The sequence below is a fragment of the Podarcis tiliguerta genome (assembly GCF_965153285.1).
Source record: "Podarcis tiliguerta genome assembly, chromosome: 13".
Classification (NCBI taxonomy): domain Eukaryota; kingdom Metazoa; phylum Chordata; class Lepidosauria; order Squamata; family Lacertidae; genus Podarcis; species Podarcis tiliguerta.
The window spans coordinates 26,999,511-27,015,422 of NC_139546.1; the positions used below are offsets into that span (position 1 = coordinate 26,999,511).

At 40.1% G+C, this 15,912-nt stretch overlaps 1 protein-coding gene across 28 annotated transcripts in view; it reads right to left on the bottom strand.

The window, feature by feature from the left end:
- Window positions 1–15,912, bottom strand: part of MAPT (microtubule associated protein tau) — an 82,249-nt gene that overhangs the window by 38,532 nt on the left and 27,805 nt on the right. For 13 of the 28 annotated variants that reach the window (XM_083411014.1, XM_083411015.1, XM_083410990.1 and 10 more), the window contains 2 exons: window positions 6,347–6,436; window positions 408–494 (listed from right to left, as the gene is read on the bottom strand). In XM_083411014.1, the coding sequence (XP_083267140.1) occupies window positions 408–494; window positions 6,347–6,419 (160 nt within the window). In that variant the 5' untranslated portion in view covers window positions 6,420–6,436. Of the gene's footprint in view, window positions 1–407; window positions 495–6,217; window positions 6,437–15,912 lie in introns of those variants that run through there. The other 15 variants (XM_083410991.1, XM_083410999.1, XM_083410998.1 and 12 more) reach the window with 4 other exon arrangements.

The following is a 15,912-nucleotide window of genomic DNA, read 5'->3' on the forward strand; positions in this document are numbered from 1 at the left end:
GAGCCTTAAGTAGTATAGTTAGAGCCTTAAGAGAAAGTGGCTACAGTCTGAATTTTCTTCAGTGGGCTGGAAAGGGCCTTCCTGCAGACAAAGTTTTTCTGTTTAATTTCTTACTGCATAATAATTGTTAAAAGAGTGTCAAAATCTAACACCCTATCAAGGACCTTGAATATATTATTTGGCTGAGTGGAGACATGCTGGATTTGAGGAAGTAGGAATGCAGTTTATCCTGTGTATAGTGATTCTTGTGTCAGCAACTGTCAAAACTAAATACAGATAATTTAAAATTGGAAGCAACAATGAAAGTAAGTCTCTGCTTATTTGGGAGGGAAACATATTGGTGCACTTCTAAAAAATAAAGTGCTGACTGCTGTGAATTTCAAAGTAACGAGACAAAGAGTTCCCACCTTCCACAGTTGGGGTACTCTTAGCATCAGAAGCCTCAGACTCTGGTTCATCAGATCCATCATCAACTGGTATCTGGAGGGGAGAGCCTGGAAATACACACATTCAGCACTCAGCAAAAGGAGATCAGTTCTGGAGTATGGCCTGTCCTTGGTGCAAAATGTGCTTGAATTCATCTTCATAATGCAAAGAGTGTGCATGCATATGTGACCGTCAGCTAGCAGAAATATCAGGCATTAGCAAGAAAAGGCAGGACTAGAAAACGCCAAATTCAAGTTTCAGTGGCAGCATCAAAACAACTAAGGTGAAACTGTTAAAAGCAACTGATCAGTGAGGTGCATCAACTGGCAACAAAAAAAAGCAAAAAATCAAAAAGTCCAAAGATGACAGATTTCCCCCCCTTTTACTACTAGGTTCAGATCACTACTACTACCATTTTAAGAATTTTGTGGGCCATGCCTTGCTTTGCATGAAAGTGCACTTCCAAATACTAGAGCATGACAGTAATAAGGGGTTCTTTATATAAGAAAGCAAACAAAAAATGTTCAGAGCAATTTATTCTGTTAAGGTAAATAAGTCATTCATCACCACAGTTGGTCACTGTTGTCAGGAATTTGTCAATTCCCACTTTTTAGAAACAAGAGGTAGATATCTACCTTTTGTAATAGGGCGTCCAGAAGAGCAGGAATCCACATCCTCCTACAATTTATGCATAAAGGACTTAGTGACAAAAATGAGCTTGAATTGTGGCAGCGTTTGGGGACATAATTCTCTATTTTCTTCAGGATCTGAGCCTCTTTAGTCTCCCAAAAGAGACTGGCTGAAGAGGGGAAGAATGTGGGGTGTTCTTAGATATGTGGGCTTGGGCAACATGCAGAGTGTCTACTGAGAAGAATTTGAGAAAGTGTTACTGTGGACCTCATTTTTTTAGCCTCTCTGCTGACATAACAGACTTTTCAGAACTTTTATCAATTCCTTTATACCTGTACGATATAAAGATGATTTGATTTCTCCCCTGTATCAGGAGGCAGCCCTAATGACTGAATGTTGTAAATGGACAAGAATCATGAGCCAGGAAGTAGACAAAGGCAGGCTGCGGTTACAACGAAAAGTTACTCTAGACCCCACACCATAATTCTAAGTCCAAGAGAACCAAAACTGCACAGAGAGAAAATGGAAGTTGCTTACCTGCAGCTAAAGTGTTTTCCAAGTGGCTCTGGACAATCACAATAAATTGGTGACGTGCATACAAATCACAACAGCATGGAAATATTTGTAGTGGTGCATGTGGTTTGGGAGGTAATGCCAAGAGCCTATACATGGAGGCAAAGTCAGCTGAAGAGGAAGTCAATGGGTACTTTATTTATATGTGCAAATGGTGGAAGGAGAAAGGACTGCAAGAATATCCTCACTTTCTCCTCCTATTTGCACTAATAACTAAATAGTTCCATTAAGGGAGATCATTAAGAAGTTTCTGTATGGAACAGAAGGAAAGCTCCCACATACTGCATATTTCTCCAAGTGAAAAGGTCAAGGATTTGATATTTCAAAATGAAGTGGATTGAAAACAACAAGGTAGTCCTGAAGTTAAGCCAAAATGCAGCCTGAGCTCTGATTAACTGTGAGGTTAATAGTCCTGATGCTATGGAGACATCACAGCCTGAAGGCACCTCATGGCAGCAACTGATCGACTCTCTGTCTAGTCAGTGCCTGTGTGGGAGCCTCCCTGGCAACACCATCTTGAGTTCTATTGAAGAGGACAGATAAACGTACTAATTATGTCATATCTGTCATATCTATCTACTGCTCTTTGGGAGATTAAAAAGGTAACTACATAAGGGCACAGTGGATATGTGAAGGGTAACTTCCTTCTGTATGAGCCTGACTACACACAAAGGTCCTCTACAGAGACCTTTCATTGCTTTCAAACAGACATTTCGTTTGAAGGAGTCAGTGGGCTTTTTCTTGTGTCAGGCCCAGACTTTGGAACACTCCGGCTAAGAAAGTTATTTTTGTTTCCTGCTTGCTGGCCTTCCACCACATAATTAAGAATTCATGCTTAGGAAGGCTTTATGGCTTTTGAGGGGGTACTGTATAGCTTGGTCTTGCCATAATTGGTATGTAATTCTTCTGTTCATGTTATATATTTTACTGCTACTGCTGTTAAAAGTTTTATTTGCTGGCTAGGTATCTTTGCTGTTTTTATTGCATCTTATTATTTCTGTTGTAAGTAGAGACAAGGCAGGTTGTTATTCTTCCTTGGCATCAACAGGAACATCCCCCACAATTGGGATCTCAGCTGTATTTCTCTGTTGGGTGCTTTTTTTTTTTAATGAAAAAGCTTGGCACTGAGGATACAACAGTGCACACTGTTTTTGAAAAGGCTCATTTAAGCAACTCTAAAACTGGCTTGAGCTAGCTATAAACTAATTTCTACAACTCTCTTCTGCTGCTCCTCACACTAGTCACAGATAGTCTTCAGCAGCAAATAATCCCACAGTACCCCACGGTAAACATTTTCTAGCAGGTGCTGTAACCAACTCTCACAGATAAGAACTTTCCTGTGGTATTATTACTGATTTCATAGGGGGTAAAGGACAGAATAGTCATCAGACTTTTGCTGCCATGTCCCATAACAAATCAGTCTGGAAAGATCCTGCCATGAGTATAAAAATCAAGGCTGAGCCAAGCCTCCGAGATATGTTTAATACTGTGTCCAACCAGTTCTCTGTTATACTCCTTATGCCTTGTTCCTCCTCATATCCTGGATTGTGTCATTAGGTCTGTCTCATCCCGAGTGGCAAACTCACTCCTTAGCTATCACCACAATGTTTCAAGGACTTTTCATTATACAAAGAACATTGCTTCTTAAGTTTTGCACTGTTATGAGAACCATAGGTCTCTGGACTGACTGTGTGAGCTAAGCTCCAGACACTAGAGCACTGTCTTATTACAAAGAGTTGAGGCCATCTGAGGCAAATGGGGGCTGCCCTCAGAGGTCCAGCAATCCATAGATAATTGTTACTGTCACATACTCAGCTGGGGGGGGGGGGTGAAGTTTGATAAGTTACAGGTTTTTGTCCAAAATTAAGAGGCTGCAATTATCCCATGTTCTTCACCAGAGTTGACACTGGGAGGGATTGTGTGTGTGAGAGAGGGAGAGTATGTGTGGGTGCAAGTGAGAAGGGGGGGGGGAGGTGGACTTCTCAGACTCTCTTTGCATTAACATGGCTTGCTGGAGGAGATAAGCACTATAGAAGGCAGCAGGGATCAAGCTCAAATAGGAAGAAGTAATTCTATAATCTGGTATCTGCAACTCGGAATGCTTCCATGAAAACTCTTGACGTTTCAACTTGTTGCACAGATGATACTCCAAGAAATTATCTCCAAATGATCACAAGGATATGGAATTAATAACTAATCTACTTACTTCGCCAAACCTTTATTAGGCATTAGGCCATCATAAAACATCCATATATAAAATTTTAAAATATAAACAAAAAAACAGCCATGTAAAAATATGTAATAATGAGGATTTTCATTGGAGTTTCTTCCCACTAAATAGTGCCATTCGCCACTCTAAGAAATACTATTGATAATAACTAATCATCTCCTGGGGAAATTATTGAAGCCTGGCAACATCTAAAAGCAAAGCTGAAAAATAAACCACTGAGGTGGATCCCAAGCTGGCACACATAAATCAAGCAAGATGCACACGTAGTTCAGTCCTGATTTCTGTGGCCACATCTTTGCCTGCTGCATACCTGACATCACATATGACATCAGGTGTGGGGCAGGTGGACATAGTTTGGGGAAAACAGCCTGGCAGCCCAAATGGGGAAACCCAACCCTGCTCTAGAACTTCCACAGAAATTAAAAGGAATTAACCATTCCGGACAACTTCATCCCAGCAGATCTCACTTGTATGTGTGGATCCTGGGTTAACGGGAGGACTCATAGTTTAGTGTGGTGCAGCATATGCTGTGTATGCAAATAGTCCCTTGGGACCACAGAGAGCTGCAGTAGACAATGCTGGACTAGTTAGACCAGTGGTCTGTCAGTGTATGGCAGTTGCACATGTGCCATAGACAATGCTACAGTGAAATGGTACTGAAAAAAGGTGGTTATGGGGAAATGATTTCCACAAGCAGATTACATTATACCTATTAAATAAATACTACCTTAAAGGTTTGCTTTTGGAATTCCTTGGAGCATCTGGCTGGCATCTGACAGAATACTAAACCTCAATTCTTATACTACTATGTTTATAGATATCTCTGGCACTTGATGCCAATTTGCTCCATGCTTCTGGGTACACAAACTGGTTGGTTTAAGATTGTACTCTGTTATCCTTCCAGTATGAAATGTACTTGGATGCTCCCACTAATCTGAGTTAAGCTTACTTCCAAGCATGCACAATACTACTTTTGATGTGCTATGGGACGGTGGCTTGATCAACTTTGTTCAGTGATGAGTACTGGCACTGATACTCCTTGAAGCTTTCAACAGATAACACTGAAAAAAACAATGCAACACCCGATTGCACACTAATAAGAGGTAACCTCTGATATCTAGGGAGGGAATGCTAGAACTATTCTTCAAGGTTTCAGAAAAATGACAACTACATTGGTTTTTTTAAAAAGTCCACAGAGAAAATATGGTGTTTTGTAACTGTAGAATATATCTCTTCACATAGTAAGTGAAGTCTATGAGAAACAGTTTTCCAAATTGTGAAATACACACAAATACATACATGCACAGAGATATACATTACGTTACACAGAGACATGTCACACATAGCCCAGACCAGAGTTTAACATAATATTCAAGGGACAAGGATGCTTGGAGAAAAAGCTGTTAATTTGTAAATATATTTCCTTTACTGTAACATTTCATAAATACTCTGTGAATCTATTTCTTAATTTAAGATTTGCCTCTTACTGTAAAGACAACACAACCACTTTGTAGAAGCTTTGAAAATGGGAACACTGCAATCAAATAATAACAAGTACGTTATTGTCCCCCTTTTCAACCAACAAATAATCTGCATTGGGTTTGTTTAAGTTCAACTTACTCTACAGTTCCCTGTTACACCCAAAACAGACAACTGTAGTTTAACTCAGTTCATTAACCAGGTTTAGGCCCGGTTGTGGCACAGAAAATGCTTTGATCAGCCTGTGCGATTATCTATGTTGGAGAGAGATGAGGAAAATGTGTCCTTGTTAATTCTCCTCAACCTCCCAGTGGATTTCAATACCATGGTATCCTTCTGGAGCAGCTGTCTGAGTTAGGGGTGAGTGGCACCACTTTGGTTCTGGACCACAATACTTCAAGGACTGCCTCTCCTCATATGAACCAACCCAGACCCTGCAATCATCATCTGAGGCCGTTCTTCATGTACCTTCTCCACAAGAGGTATTGAGGGTGGCAACATGAGTGGGCCTTTTCTGTGGTGACTCCCCATTTGTGGAATGCTCTCCCCAGGAAGGCTCACCTGGCGTCTTCGTTACATACCTTTAGGTGCTGGACAGAAACATTCCTCTTCTCTCAGACCTCTGACTAATTAAACATTATATGTGGGTGGTTATTGTTGTTTTTTGTTACTATTTTATGTATTCTTGTGCTTTCATATTGTAAACCTGTAATCCTTGGATGAAGGGTGGTATGGACATTTACTAAATAAATAAATAAAACCATCTTAAACAGCAATTATTTAAGTTCCTTGTTAGTAAACTGATATTTAAGCAGTAAGGCTGGCAGCAAGTGGCAATAACATGCACAATAGTAGTTTTGACTAGGATTCATGACTAACCTTTCCTTAACCCATTTATACTTCCAGGCTCCATCCCCACATACAGCCTTTCTCCAAACTGTGAACCAACATCCTGGATTCCATCCTGTGGAAGAAGCTCCTTCCTGTCTCCCACCCGGTCGGGCTCACCTGTCTGGTTCCATCTAGCTTGGCTCACCAAATGGTCATCTGTCATATTGAAATCCTGGTGCTGGTCAGCCATCTTGTCACAAAGGTTATCTAGAAAATGAATAGTAGTACTGGTTATTGACCCTAGCAATAAAGTTTTGGTGTGACTTGAAAAGAAAGAGTAGATTATTGCAGAATGTCAGTAAAGTTTAAAAAGCAAGCCTTCTTCTGTAGCTCCTGCCTCCTTTGCAATACATGTTCATCATCCATCTTACTCCAAAATTGTGACTACCTAAATCCATACCAAACAACCAGATCTCTGCAAATATCATTATCACCCTTCGTTGCTACTGGCACCCTTAAGGAAACTTCTGGTCTGTGGACCAAATTTGACCCACCAGCTCTCCCCATTTAGCCCATGAAGTAGTTTTCCCCAAACCATACTCACCTGCCTCACCTGACATAATAGGCTGTACACACACCTCAAAGGTCAGGTTCTTTAGTTTAGTAGATGGTGGGATCAGGCTTCCTTTAGTGCTCTAGAGCAGAAGCTCCTCCAGCCATAAGGTCTTAGCATTTCCCTACCACTACCCCCAGTAGTTTTTTTTTTACATAGTATTCATCCTCCCATGGTGAAGAATGCAGCTGGCTCATTCAGAAATGAGAGATAATTCCATCAACAGCTGTGATGCTGCAGAAGCCTTTGGGTCAGTCTTATTCATAACACATGAGAGGTAAGAAGCAGTACCACATTCTCCCAATCCCAAGAAGACTCAATGAGGCCCAAGATCTACCAGTTATCCATCTACAGCATAGATTCTATAAGCTATGCTAGAGGTGATGGGGGATTCCCAATTTCAAGTAAATCCAAAGTGAGACATTATTTAGCTTATGACTATGATAGCAAGCAATTTTGCAATCTGAAACCTCAGGTAGTGGGAAGAAGAAAAACACCATATTTTTAAAGTAGCTAATAACTGTGACTTAAGTGATCAGCAACAACATATCATTTTGCAGAAACAGAAAATTCTAACTCTAAGCTTCCCTGGTAGCTTTGGGAATGAAGCGTGCATGTTTTCACAATAAATAAAAATACCACCAATTTTACATTACATGGTATTATTTTGCATGATACGGCATTGTGTTTCACACAAGTTCTAGCTTACCCCCAACATGTTTTCTATGCATTAGTTTTTCAGATGTGTAAGCAAAGTATCAATCCATTGTTTGCAAACATAAGTGAAAGTCCAGCAACAGATACAGAATTACACCTTCTAATTAACAGCATCCTCAAGCCCTAGTTTTTTGCTACTTTGTACGCTGTCTCCTGAAGTGTTGTTTATTATGCAATTAAAAATATGTCCTAAATCAGATACAAAAATGTTTGGAAGTCAGAGGGTATACTTTCTGGACTCCCTCCAACAAATATTACAAAAGTTTGTATCAGTTTGATATAAAAGAATAAAACTAAATGTGCACTTAATTTCACAAGACATTCAAGTTAGATGGGGGTGAGGGGTAGGAATTGCCTGCTTAAAATAAACCACTGTAATGATATATATCATATGATCATGTTGGCACTCTTCTTGCCGTTCTTAAATGGAATGTCATTGGACACTAATAGTAGGAGAAGCAAACAAATTAAAAACAACCATTTATTTCACAGCTATGCAAGAGGGGAAGTGGTTAAATTTGAAGGCTGAAATTTGAAAAAGGTTTTAAGTTTTCATTTTAAAATCTGAGAATAAAATAAATTCTCTTTAAATTAACTGTTCCATTTAACCTTGGTCTAATGCCTTGACTGCAACACCATGCTTTCTCACTGTACTCAGTATGTTAGTTAGCTGGGTAAGAAAGAAAGTGCACAGGAGACATGAAAGTTACAGAGAATATATGAAAGGCAATTGGTCAACATATAAATTATCTGTTAACAGAATCAGATTATAAATTAAAGCTGAAGGAATATAATGATATAAAATCTATGTTAACAGATTGGTTACAATATTTCTAACCAATTGACATATTTAGAAGTGATAAAGAGACGGAAGGAATTCTCAAAGTTCAAAAAGGAATTACTGGATAATAATTAGAAATTGTTATCAAAAATGTACAAGCTCCTGTTGGAATGGGAGATGAAAGACAAAGAGGTAAAGGCAGTAATAATATACTGGGCACAAGATATAGGATATAACATACCACTTGAATCATGGGGAAAGCTGTGGAAAGAAATTTACGGCATGTAGTTCACTAAAAGAAAACTATATGAAAATGATGTATAGATGGTATTTAACTCTGGTAAAGCTTACTAAGATGTACAAAAATTCATCTAATATCTGTTGGAAATTTAAAGAATAAGAAGGTACATGGTGGACATGTAAAAAGGTAAAAAGCTTCTGGGAAATGATATACAATGAAATGGGGGGGGGGGGAATAGTAAACTTTTGTTAGAAAATCAGAGGTTTTTTGTTAGAAAACCAGAGGAATTTTAGGAGAGGAAGTACCAAAGAAGCAAAAGCGACTGTTCATGTATGTGACCACAGCTGCCAGAATGCTGCTTGCCCAGAAGTGGAACGATGAGTGTCTACCAACGAAAGAAGAATGGAGGATAAAGATGATGTACTATGCCGAAATGGCAAAATTAACCATGAAGATCAGGCACCAAGATGAAGGAAAATTTAGTCAAGACTGGAAAAACTTCAAAGTTTATTTCAAAGAACATTGCAAGAACGTTGAGATATTAGCAGGATTGTTGTATCATTTATGAACTAAAGCGAGAAGCATGATGAGAAATTTAAAGTAAAAATTAAGTGGATAAATAATTAGATGCAATGAAAATAAAAAGGGGAAATTTGGAAACTGGGGGGGGGGGGAGAGTCAATCAAAGTGACTAAGGATGTTATATATGTAAAACAAATTGTCATTATTAAGCAAAATTGAAAATACAGAGGATAAAGTGCTGTTTCAGTAGAGGAAGCCATGAAGAGTAAAGATGTTCACTTAGTGGCAGGAAACATAACCACATTATGATAATCAAATCTGAATGTAACAAGCAGATGAATGACTGTGGGCAGATCCATTTTATCAATGTACACAAGCCAAAGCTGCTGGAAAGTGCTCCAGGCCACTACTACCATTTGAAAATTCGAGTAATGAGCCAGGAACACACCCAAACTGAGAGCTTGATTCTTCAAGAGAAGTAAAAAAAATGCTGCCTAATACAGACCAGACATTTATGAAATTCCAGAACAGCAGTTTGAATATATGAAGAACCCTGCTAGATCAGACCGAAGGGCCGTGTAATTCTACATCATTTTTCACACTGGCCAACCAGATGGCCTGTGGCAAGGGTGGCCAACTCCCAAGAGGCTGCGATCTACCCGCTTTTGGGGGGTTCAGGTCAAAGTTGTTGAGCATTTTAGGGAGGAGGAGAGCACCATTGGGGGGGGGGGTTTGCAGGGCTAAAATGTTGAGCTTTTTTAAGGGAGTCAAGGTTGTTGAGCTTCTTTGGAGGAAGCCAGTGATCTACCACAGACGTGCCTGGCCTATGGGAAGCCCACAAGCAGGAAATGAGCACAACAGTACTCTCCCTTCACTCCCAGCACCAGGCAGCCTCAGCACTGCTCCCACAAGGTGCGGGGTGAAAGTCACCCCATCCACACCTTGTGGAGCAGGGCTGCTTGATGTTGCCGCTGCCTCCTCCTTCACCCGGGTGGCCAGGCTCCTTCTTTCTTCTTTGGCCACTGCAGCAACCTGGATCAAAAGTAGCTCCCAGACTATGGGAGAGGGAGGGAAAATGGGGGGGGGGGGATAAGGATGATATGTTTCTGGATAATATGTTTTGTTTTAATTTTGAATAAAAAGTTATTTAAAAAAAAGTAGCTCCCAGACTACAACCATCTTCCAGTGGGAAAGTTACAATCCCATCAGTTATAGATAAACCTACCTCTCCAAAACTTGGGTTCAAGTTCAGTTGGCCAACCCTCACCCACCTAACCACAGCTTCAGTACACTAATTTCAGGGATAACTGTTATCCTAGTTCTCAGTGATAAAGCATTATCACTCAGTACAAGAGCCAAAATAGTTGAGACAAAAGCATGAAATTAGCAATTACTTGAATTGATTTTTAAGGCAAGATTGCAGATGCAAGGGGCCAATTTCAGTCCTACACCTGCTATTTCATGGTGTGAGAGAGACCCTATTCACCCTATAGGCTTTTCTAGTGCAAACAGCAACAATCTCCTTTCCACAAACATAGACACACCTGCTCCCAAAGACATTCCACTGTCATGTTCTCCTGCTGCGTGCTGCCTCTAGCCAGTTCTAGCTATATTCCTGGATGCTAGTGTTAGGGAAATCACCACAGCATAGGTTAGAAATGCAAGGGTATGAGTGTGGAGAAAATCAGGTGGCTGTCACAGTAAGCTTGGACTTGCTGGGTTATCTTTGCAAAGGGCAAAGGAAGGTGGTAGGTTTGGCGATAAGTATGGAGAAGGGTAAATGGCTTTGAGGAGGATTGGGGGTAAGGTAGAGTTGGCAAGCAAAGGCACAGCACCTAGTACTTAACACATTTCTACACATTTAGCATCACATATAGTTTAGCATAAAAAAACTAAGATCATGGCCACTGGTCCCATCGCCTCCTGGCAAACAGAAGGGGAAGAAATGGAGGCAGTGAGAGATTTTACTTTCTTGGGTTCCATGATCACTGCAGATGGTGACAGCAGTCACGAAATTAAAAGACGCCTGCTTCTTTGGAGAAAAGTGATGACAAACCTAGACAGCATCTTAAAAAGCAGGGACCTCACCTTGCCAACAAAGGCCCGTATAGTTAAAGCTATGGTTTTCCGAGTAGTGATGTATGGAAGTGAGAGCTGGACCATAAAGAAGGTTGATCACTGAAGAATTGATGCTTTTGAATTATGGTGCTGGAGGAGACTCTTGAGAGTCCCATGGACTGCAAGAAGATCAAACCTATCCATTCTTAAGGAAATCAGCCCTGAGTGCTCACTGGAAGGACAGATCGTGAAGCTGAGGCTCCAATACTTTGGCCACCTCATGAGAATACTCCCTGGAAAAGACCCATGTTGGGAAAGATTGAGGGCACAAGGAGAAGGGGACGACAGGACGAGATGGTTGGACAGTGTTCTCGAAGCTACAAACAAGCTGTGGGAGGCAGCAGAAGACAGGAGTGCCTGCCGTGCTCTGGTCCATGCGGTCACAAAGAGTCGGGAAACAACTAAAAGACTAAACAATAACAACAAATAGTATGGCCCTCAGATAGTGAAAGTTATACTCACAGAGTGCAATTTCCATTCTAGGACCTGTGAGTGCTGTTATGCCCACATGGGCCTTTCCTGGTACCACTGGATCCTCTCCCCTCACTGAAATTAGGCTTCAAATAGAGCAGACTGGAGTGTGTGGTTATTTTATACACGAACAAGGGAAGCACACTGATAGTTGTACTGTACTTTAAGGCCAAATCTGAATTACAAGATAGCAGTTATATTTTGTGTGGGAATGCATACAGCTCTGAAATATGCTCCTATACATCAACTACTGCCTCTCACCACTGTGTGCTCTGCACATACAAATGAATAATTTAATTGTCTAGCTGATCATCTGTCAATCTTCCAGATCACCCTTTATTATAATTAATCACTCAAGACAGTTGTATTACTGGAAATTTATAGAACAAAACACAAAAACACTAAGCGAGGGGGAGAAGCCTACATAATGCAAGCAACCAGTCATGACGACCAGTCAGCAAGAATTAGATGCACACAAAACGTTTTTGTTACAATGAAGTGAGGACATGCTCCCCCTCTGAGATATGAATGCTAGAAGAATTCAGTTTTCATACACTATTATAAGAAATATGGTATCTCAGACTACTGTGCGGATCAGAATTCAGCAATCTATTGGATTTTACACTTCTCCAACATTGCAATGCACCTCAGCGATTTAAAAATTATCTCAGAATATATATTTAAATATATATTTGAGAACACACATAAACATAAATATGCATTTTGAGAGGATTAATGCAGAAGTAGCATGAAATTATGGGTAAAAACATGCAAAAAACCCCACAAAACCTGACAGATCAGAAACTGTCAGATTCGTCCATCTCAACTTTCAAGTGCAATGCCTCCAGAAAACAGTTGTTTTCAGACTGGGCCTATTTCACATGTTCAGCATGTACTGTATATTTAAAGCACATGACTTCCTCCAAAGAATCTTGGGAACTATAGGTTAAACACATTGGAAATTGTAGCTCAGTGAGGTGAATACAGTGTACAAAGCCTTTGAGAACAATCTGCAGCCTTAGTCAATCATAACCAACTTTAGCCAGATCTGAGCACCTTCTCATAGTTAACCGTTATTCCTAGCTCATGTGGCATTATAATAAACATAATATGGTAGGCTATAATTTTCATGGGACAATTCTGTGACAGGCCAAAAGTGGATGCAAAATGCTGGTACTCAATAGCACTGAGGAATAATCAGCACTGAACTAATTTAGTGTTCCCAATTCATTAAAAAAAAAAAAAAACACCAAACTACACATGCACTTGCATGCTGTAATTTTATTACAGGCAGTTGGAAGAATTAGAGATGCTCATTACACTTTGTGTGAATTGGCATTCTAGCATGAAATGACTTCTTGAGATTCTGAGTTTTCTCTCTTGAACATTAAAAAAATCTAATTCTTAGTTTGATATATAGCTTGTGAGGCTTCTGCAAACATCATTTGAACTGCCTTACCCCTAACCTACATCTATTTTCCAGAATTGCATTTTTTAAATGGCAGAATAAGGCAATAATTGTTCATTTAAGATATCAACTTGACACACTGAAGGTGTATTGCTTCTGGTTCCCTGGGTCTTCTTTGATTAGGAGCATTCCATTTTATTACAAACAACTTAAAAATCAACATATGGATAGAAAGGGGGTAAAGTTATCAGCCAGATTTGTTTTCCCCACCCCCAAAGGTGTGGAGCTTTTAATGTATTACCTGCATTTTGTTACATTGTAAGCCACTTTGAGAACTCAGTTCAAAAAAGCAGGATAGAAACCCACTAAATAAATACTAGAATGCCAATCTAGACTTTAGTTGGAGGAGAGTCACAACCATGTTTCCATAATGCTTATGGCAGCGTATGACTTGAGCCATTCCAGATGATATTGCAATGTTCTGCTCCAAAAGCCTATTGCTTTTCCCCTTCGTTTGCACATTAGTTACGGCAGGAGGAAGAAACTGCTCTTTGGAAAAGGGATAATTTTGCCTAAAGAAACAAACAAACAAAAAATCTAAGAAACAGATTGTTCTAGCTTTGTTTGTTAGACAGAATATTGAGAGTATCCCTTTATTACTAAACGTAACCACATTATATTGTCTTTACACATTTAACTTTCTACAGTTGAAGTGATCTGTGAAGACTACAATGGGGCATAGATAACTGATGAAGTGGCCTGGCATGGGAATGAACATTCTGAAAGCTGTTCTTTGTTTCCCATTAAAGATGGGTCAATACATGTCTCTTGGGATTAATCAGCACTAATTTAGTCCGGTATTAGTTCTAGTTCTGTTCTATCCTACAACTCCTTACTAGTAGTGGAAGAGTAGGAACCAGAGAGTCCTCTGTTCTAATCTCTGCTCAGCCATAAGTTTATTGGGCCAATCTCCTGGACTGACTTCATCACACGATTGTAAGAATAAAATGAGGACGGAAATACCATGCATGCTGCCCTGAGCTCTTTGGAGGAAAGAAAAAATAAAAAGCTTCTTTTTTAAAGAATCCCTTTTTCTGGCCTATCCCTGTGACATTCCATTTCCTATTCCTGCTGTGGAACTGGATATGTACAGTAATACTAAGTGAAAGGGCTGGAGATTGCAGGATAAGGAACCACCAAATAAGACATAATTTTATCTCAAAGGCTTTGGGGCAGGGGTAGGCAACCTAAGGCCCATGGACCACAAGTGGCCCACGGGGGTTGTTTAACCAGCCCACAAGCTGCCCCCAAACTGAGCTGCCCACTCACTTCCGCAGCGCTGATAATCATGGCTGCGCAGACGCCAGTTTAGCGCAGCGTGCGGGGACTCGCCAAGTGGGCGGCTCAGTTTGGGGGCACGCATTCACACGTGCATACAATCCAACACAGAGAAGTATCTTTGCTGGAGTGAACCGGCCCATGCGAGGTAAACCTTGCCGATCCCTGCTTTGGAGAGCCAACAAATTTGCCACGAACGTAACATTATTGCTAACAGAATGTCTGCTCCTAAAATAAAAACTTGTTCTGTAAAGTAGTAGCTCAGTTACAGTCTCAGCCCCAGTTGTGATGAACTTTAAAACATCAGGAAAGCTTGTGGCAAAAATGTCACATAATGTCAATCTCCACCCACTTCTACTAGGATAGTTACTAGCAAACACCCCACCCACACACAAAGAGTGGAAACTGTATCATTAAAAATGGACAGAAAGGCATATTTACATAAAATTTGCAGATGCTAATCTATAGGTACAGAAACAAATTGAGACATAATTAATACAACTCAACAAAAATAAAATACAGTAGACCCACAGCTTACATGGGGGTTAAATTCTAGAGATAGGGCATAAAGCCAAAATCATGCAGAGTCAAAACACAATTGGGTGCAATGGTGTGTGTGTGGGGGTGTGTGTGTGTGATTGCTAAAGCTTTTTTTCCTGGGTGTCTGCCCCCTTTTATCCCCTCCTTTCTCTCTCCCCCCCCCCCCAGCACATTACAGCTCAGTGTGAAACTACAGTTCCCAGAATTCTTTAGAGAAAGGTTATATGCATTGAATGTGCTTTAAATGTATGGTGTGGATCTGCTCATTGCCACCCTAATCTCCACCTACCCTGCATGAAAGGTAGCCCCTTAAATAGGCCACTGATTTGTATTTGGTTGCTGCTATTCAGGCCAGACACATCACATCAGTGGTCCCAGCAAGTGTGACATTCACGCAGCAGAGGGGGCTACTAGACTTTTGATGTATAATTCAACTTCTCAAAAATGTTATGAAATAAACTTTATATTTAGAATGGAAAAACCATTTATAGATACACATGCTGTAAGCATGAACGCACAACCTACTTTAGAGCCAGCCCAAAATAATGTTTCTCTGAAATCTCATGTTACTGAAGATTCATGGTTCGTTCATGGTTGCGCATAGGATCATATGACTCACTCAATGTCAATAAAATGGTAGCTGGAATCAACTGGTTCTTCTATGAGAATGGGGCAGAGGAAAAGGGAATTCACTTATTTGCATCAAATCACTACACTCATGAAATCAGTTTTTGTCAGGCATCTTAAGAGTAGAAAAGCAAGTTTAATTATAAAAAGGGTTTGTACTTTAAAACAAGGTCAAGATCTCTCTGGAAATTGGCAGCATTTTTAAAGCAGATTATGCAAGGATCAGCAAAATAAAAAAATATTTATTTATTAAATTTCTATCCTGTCCTTCAGGGCAGAAATAGCCTTAAGGATTTTTAATTTGCTTCTTTTATCTTGGCTTATTATACTTAGCTGTGCAACTATAAAGTTTAGAAAATTGCCATTT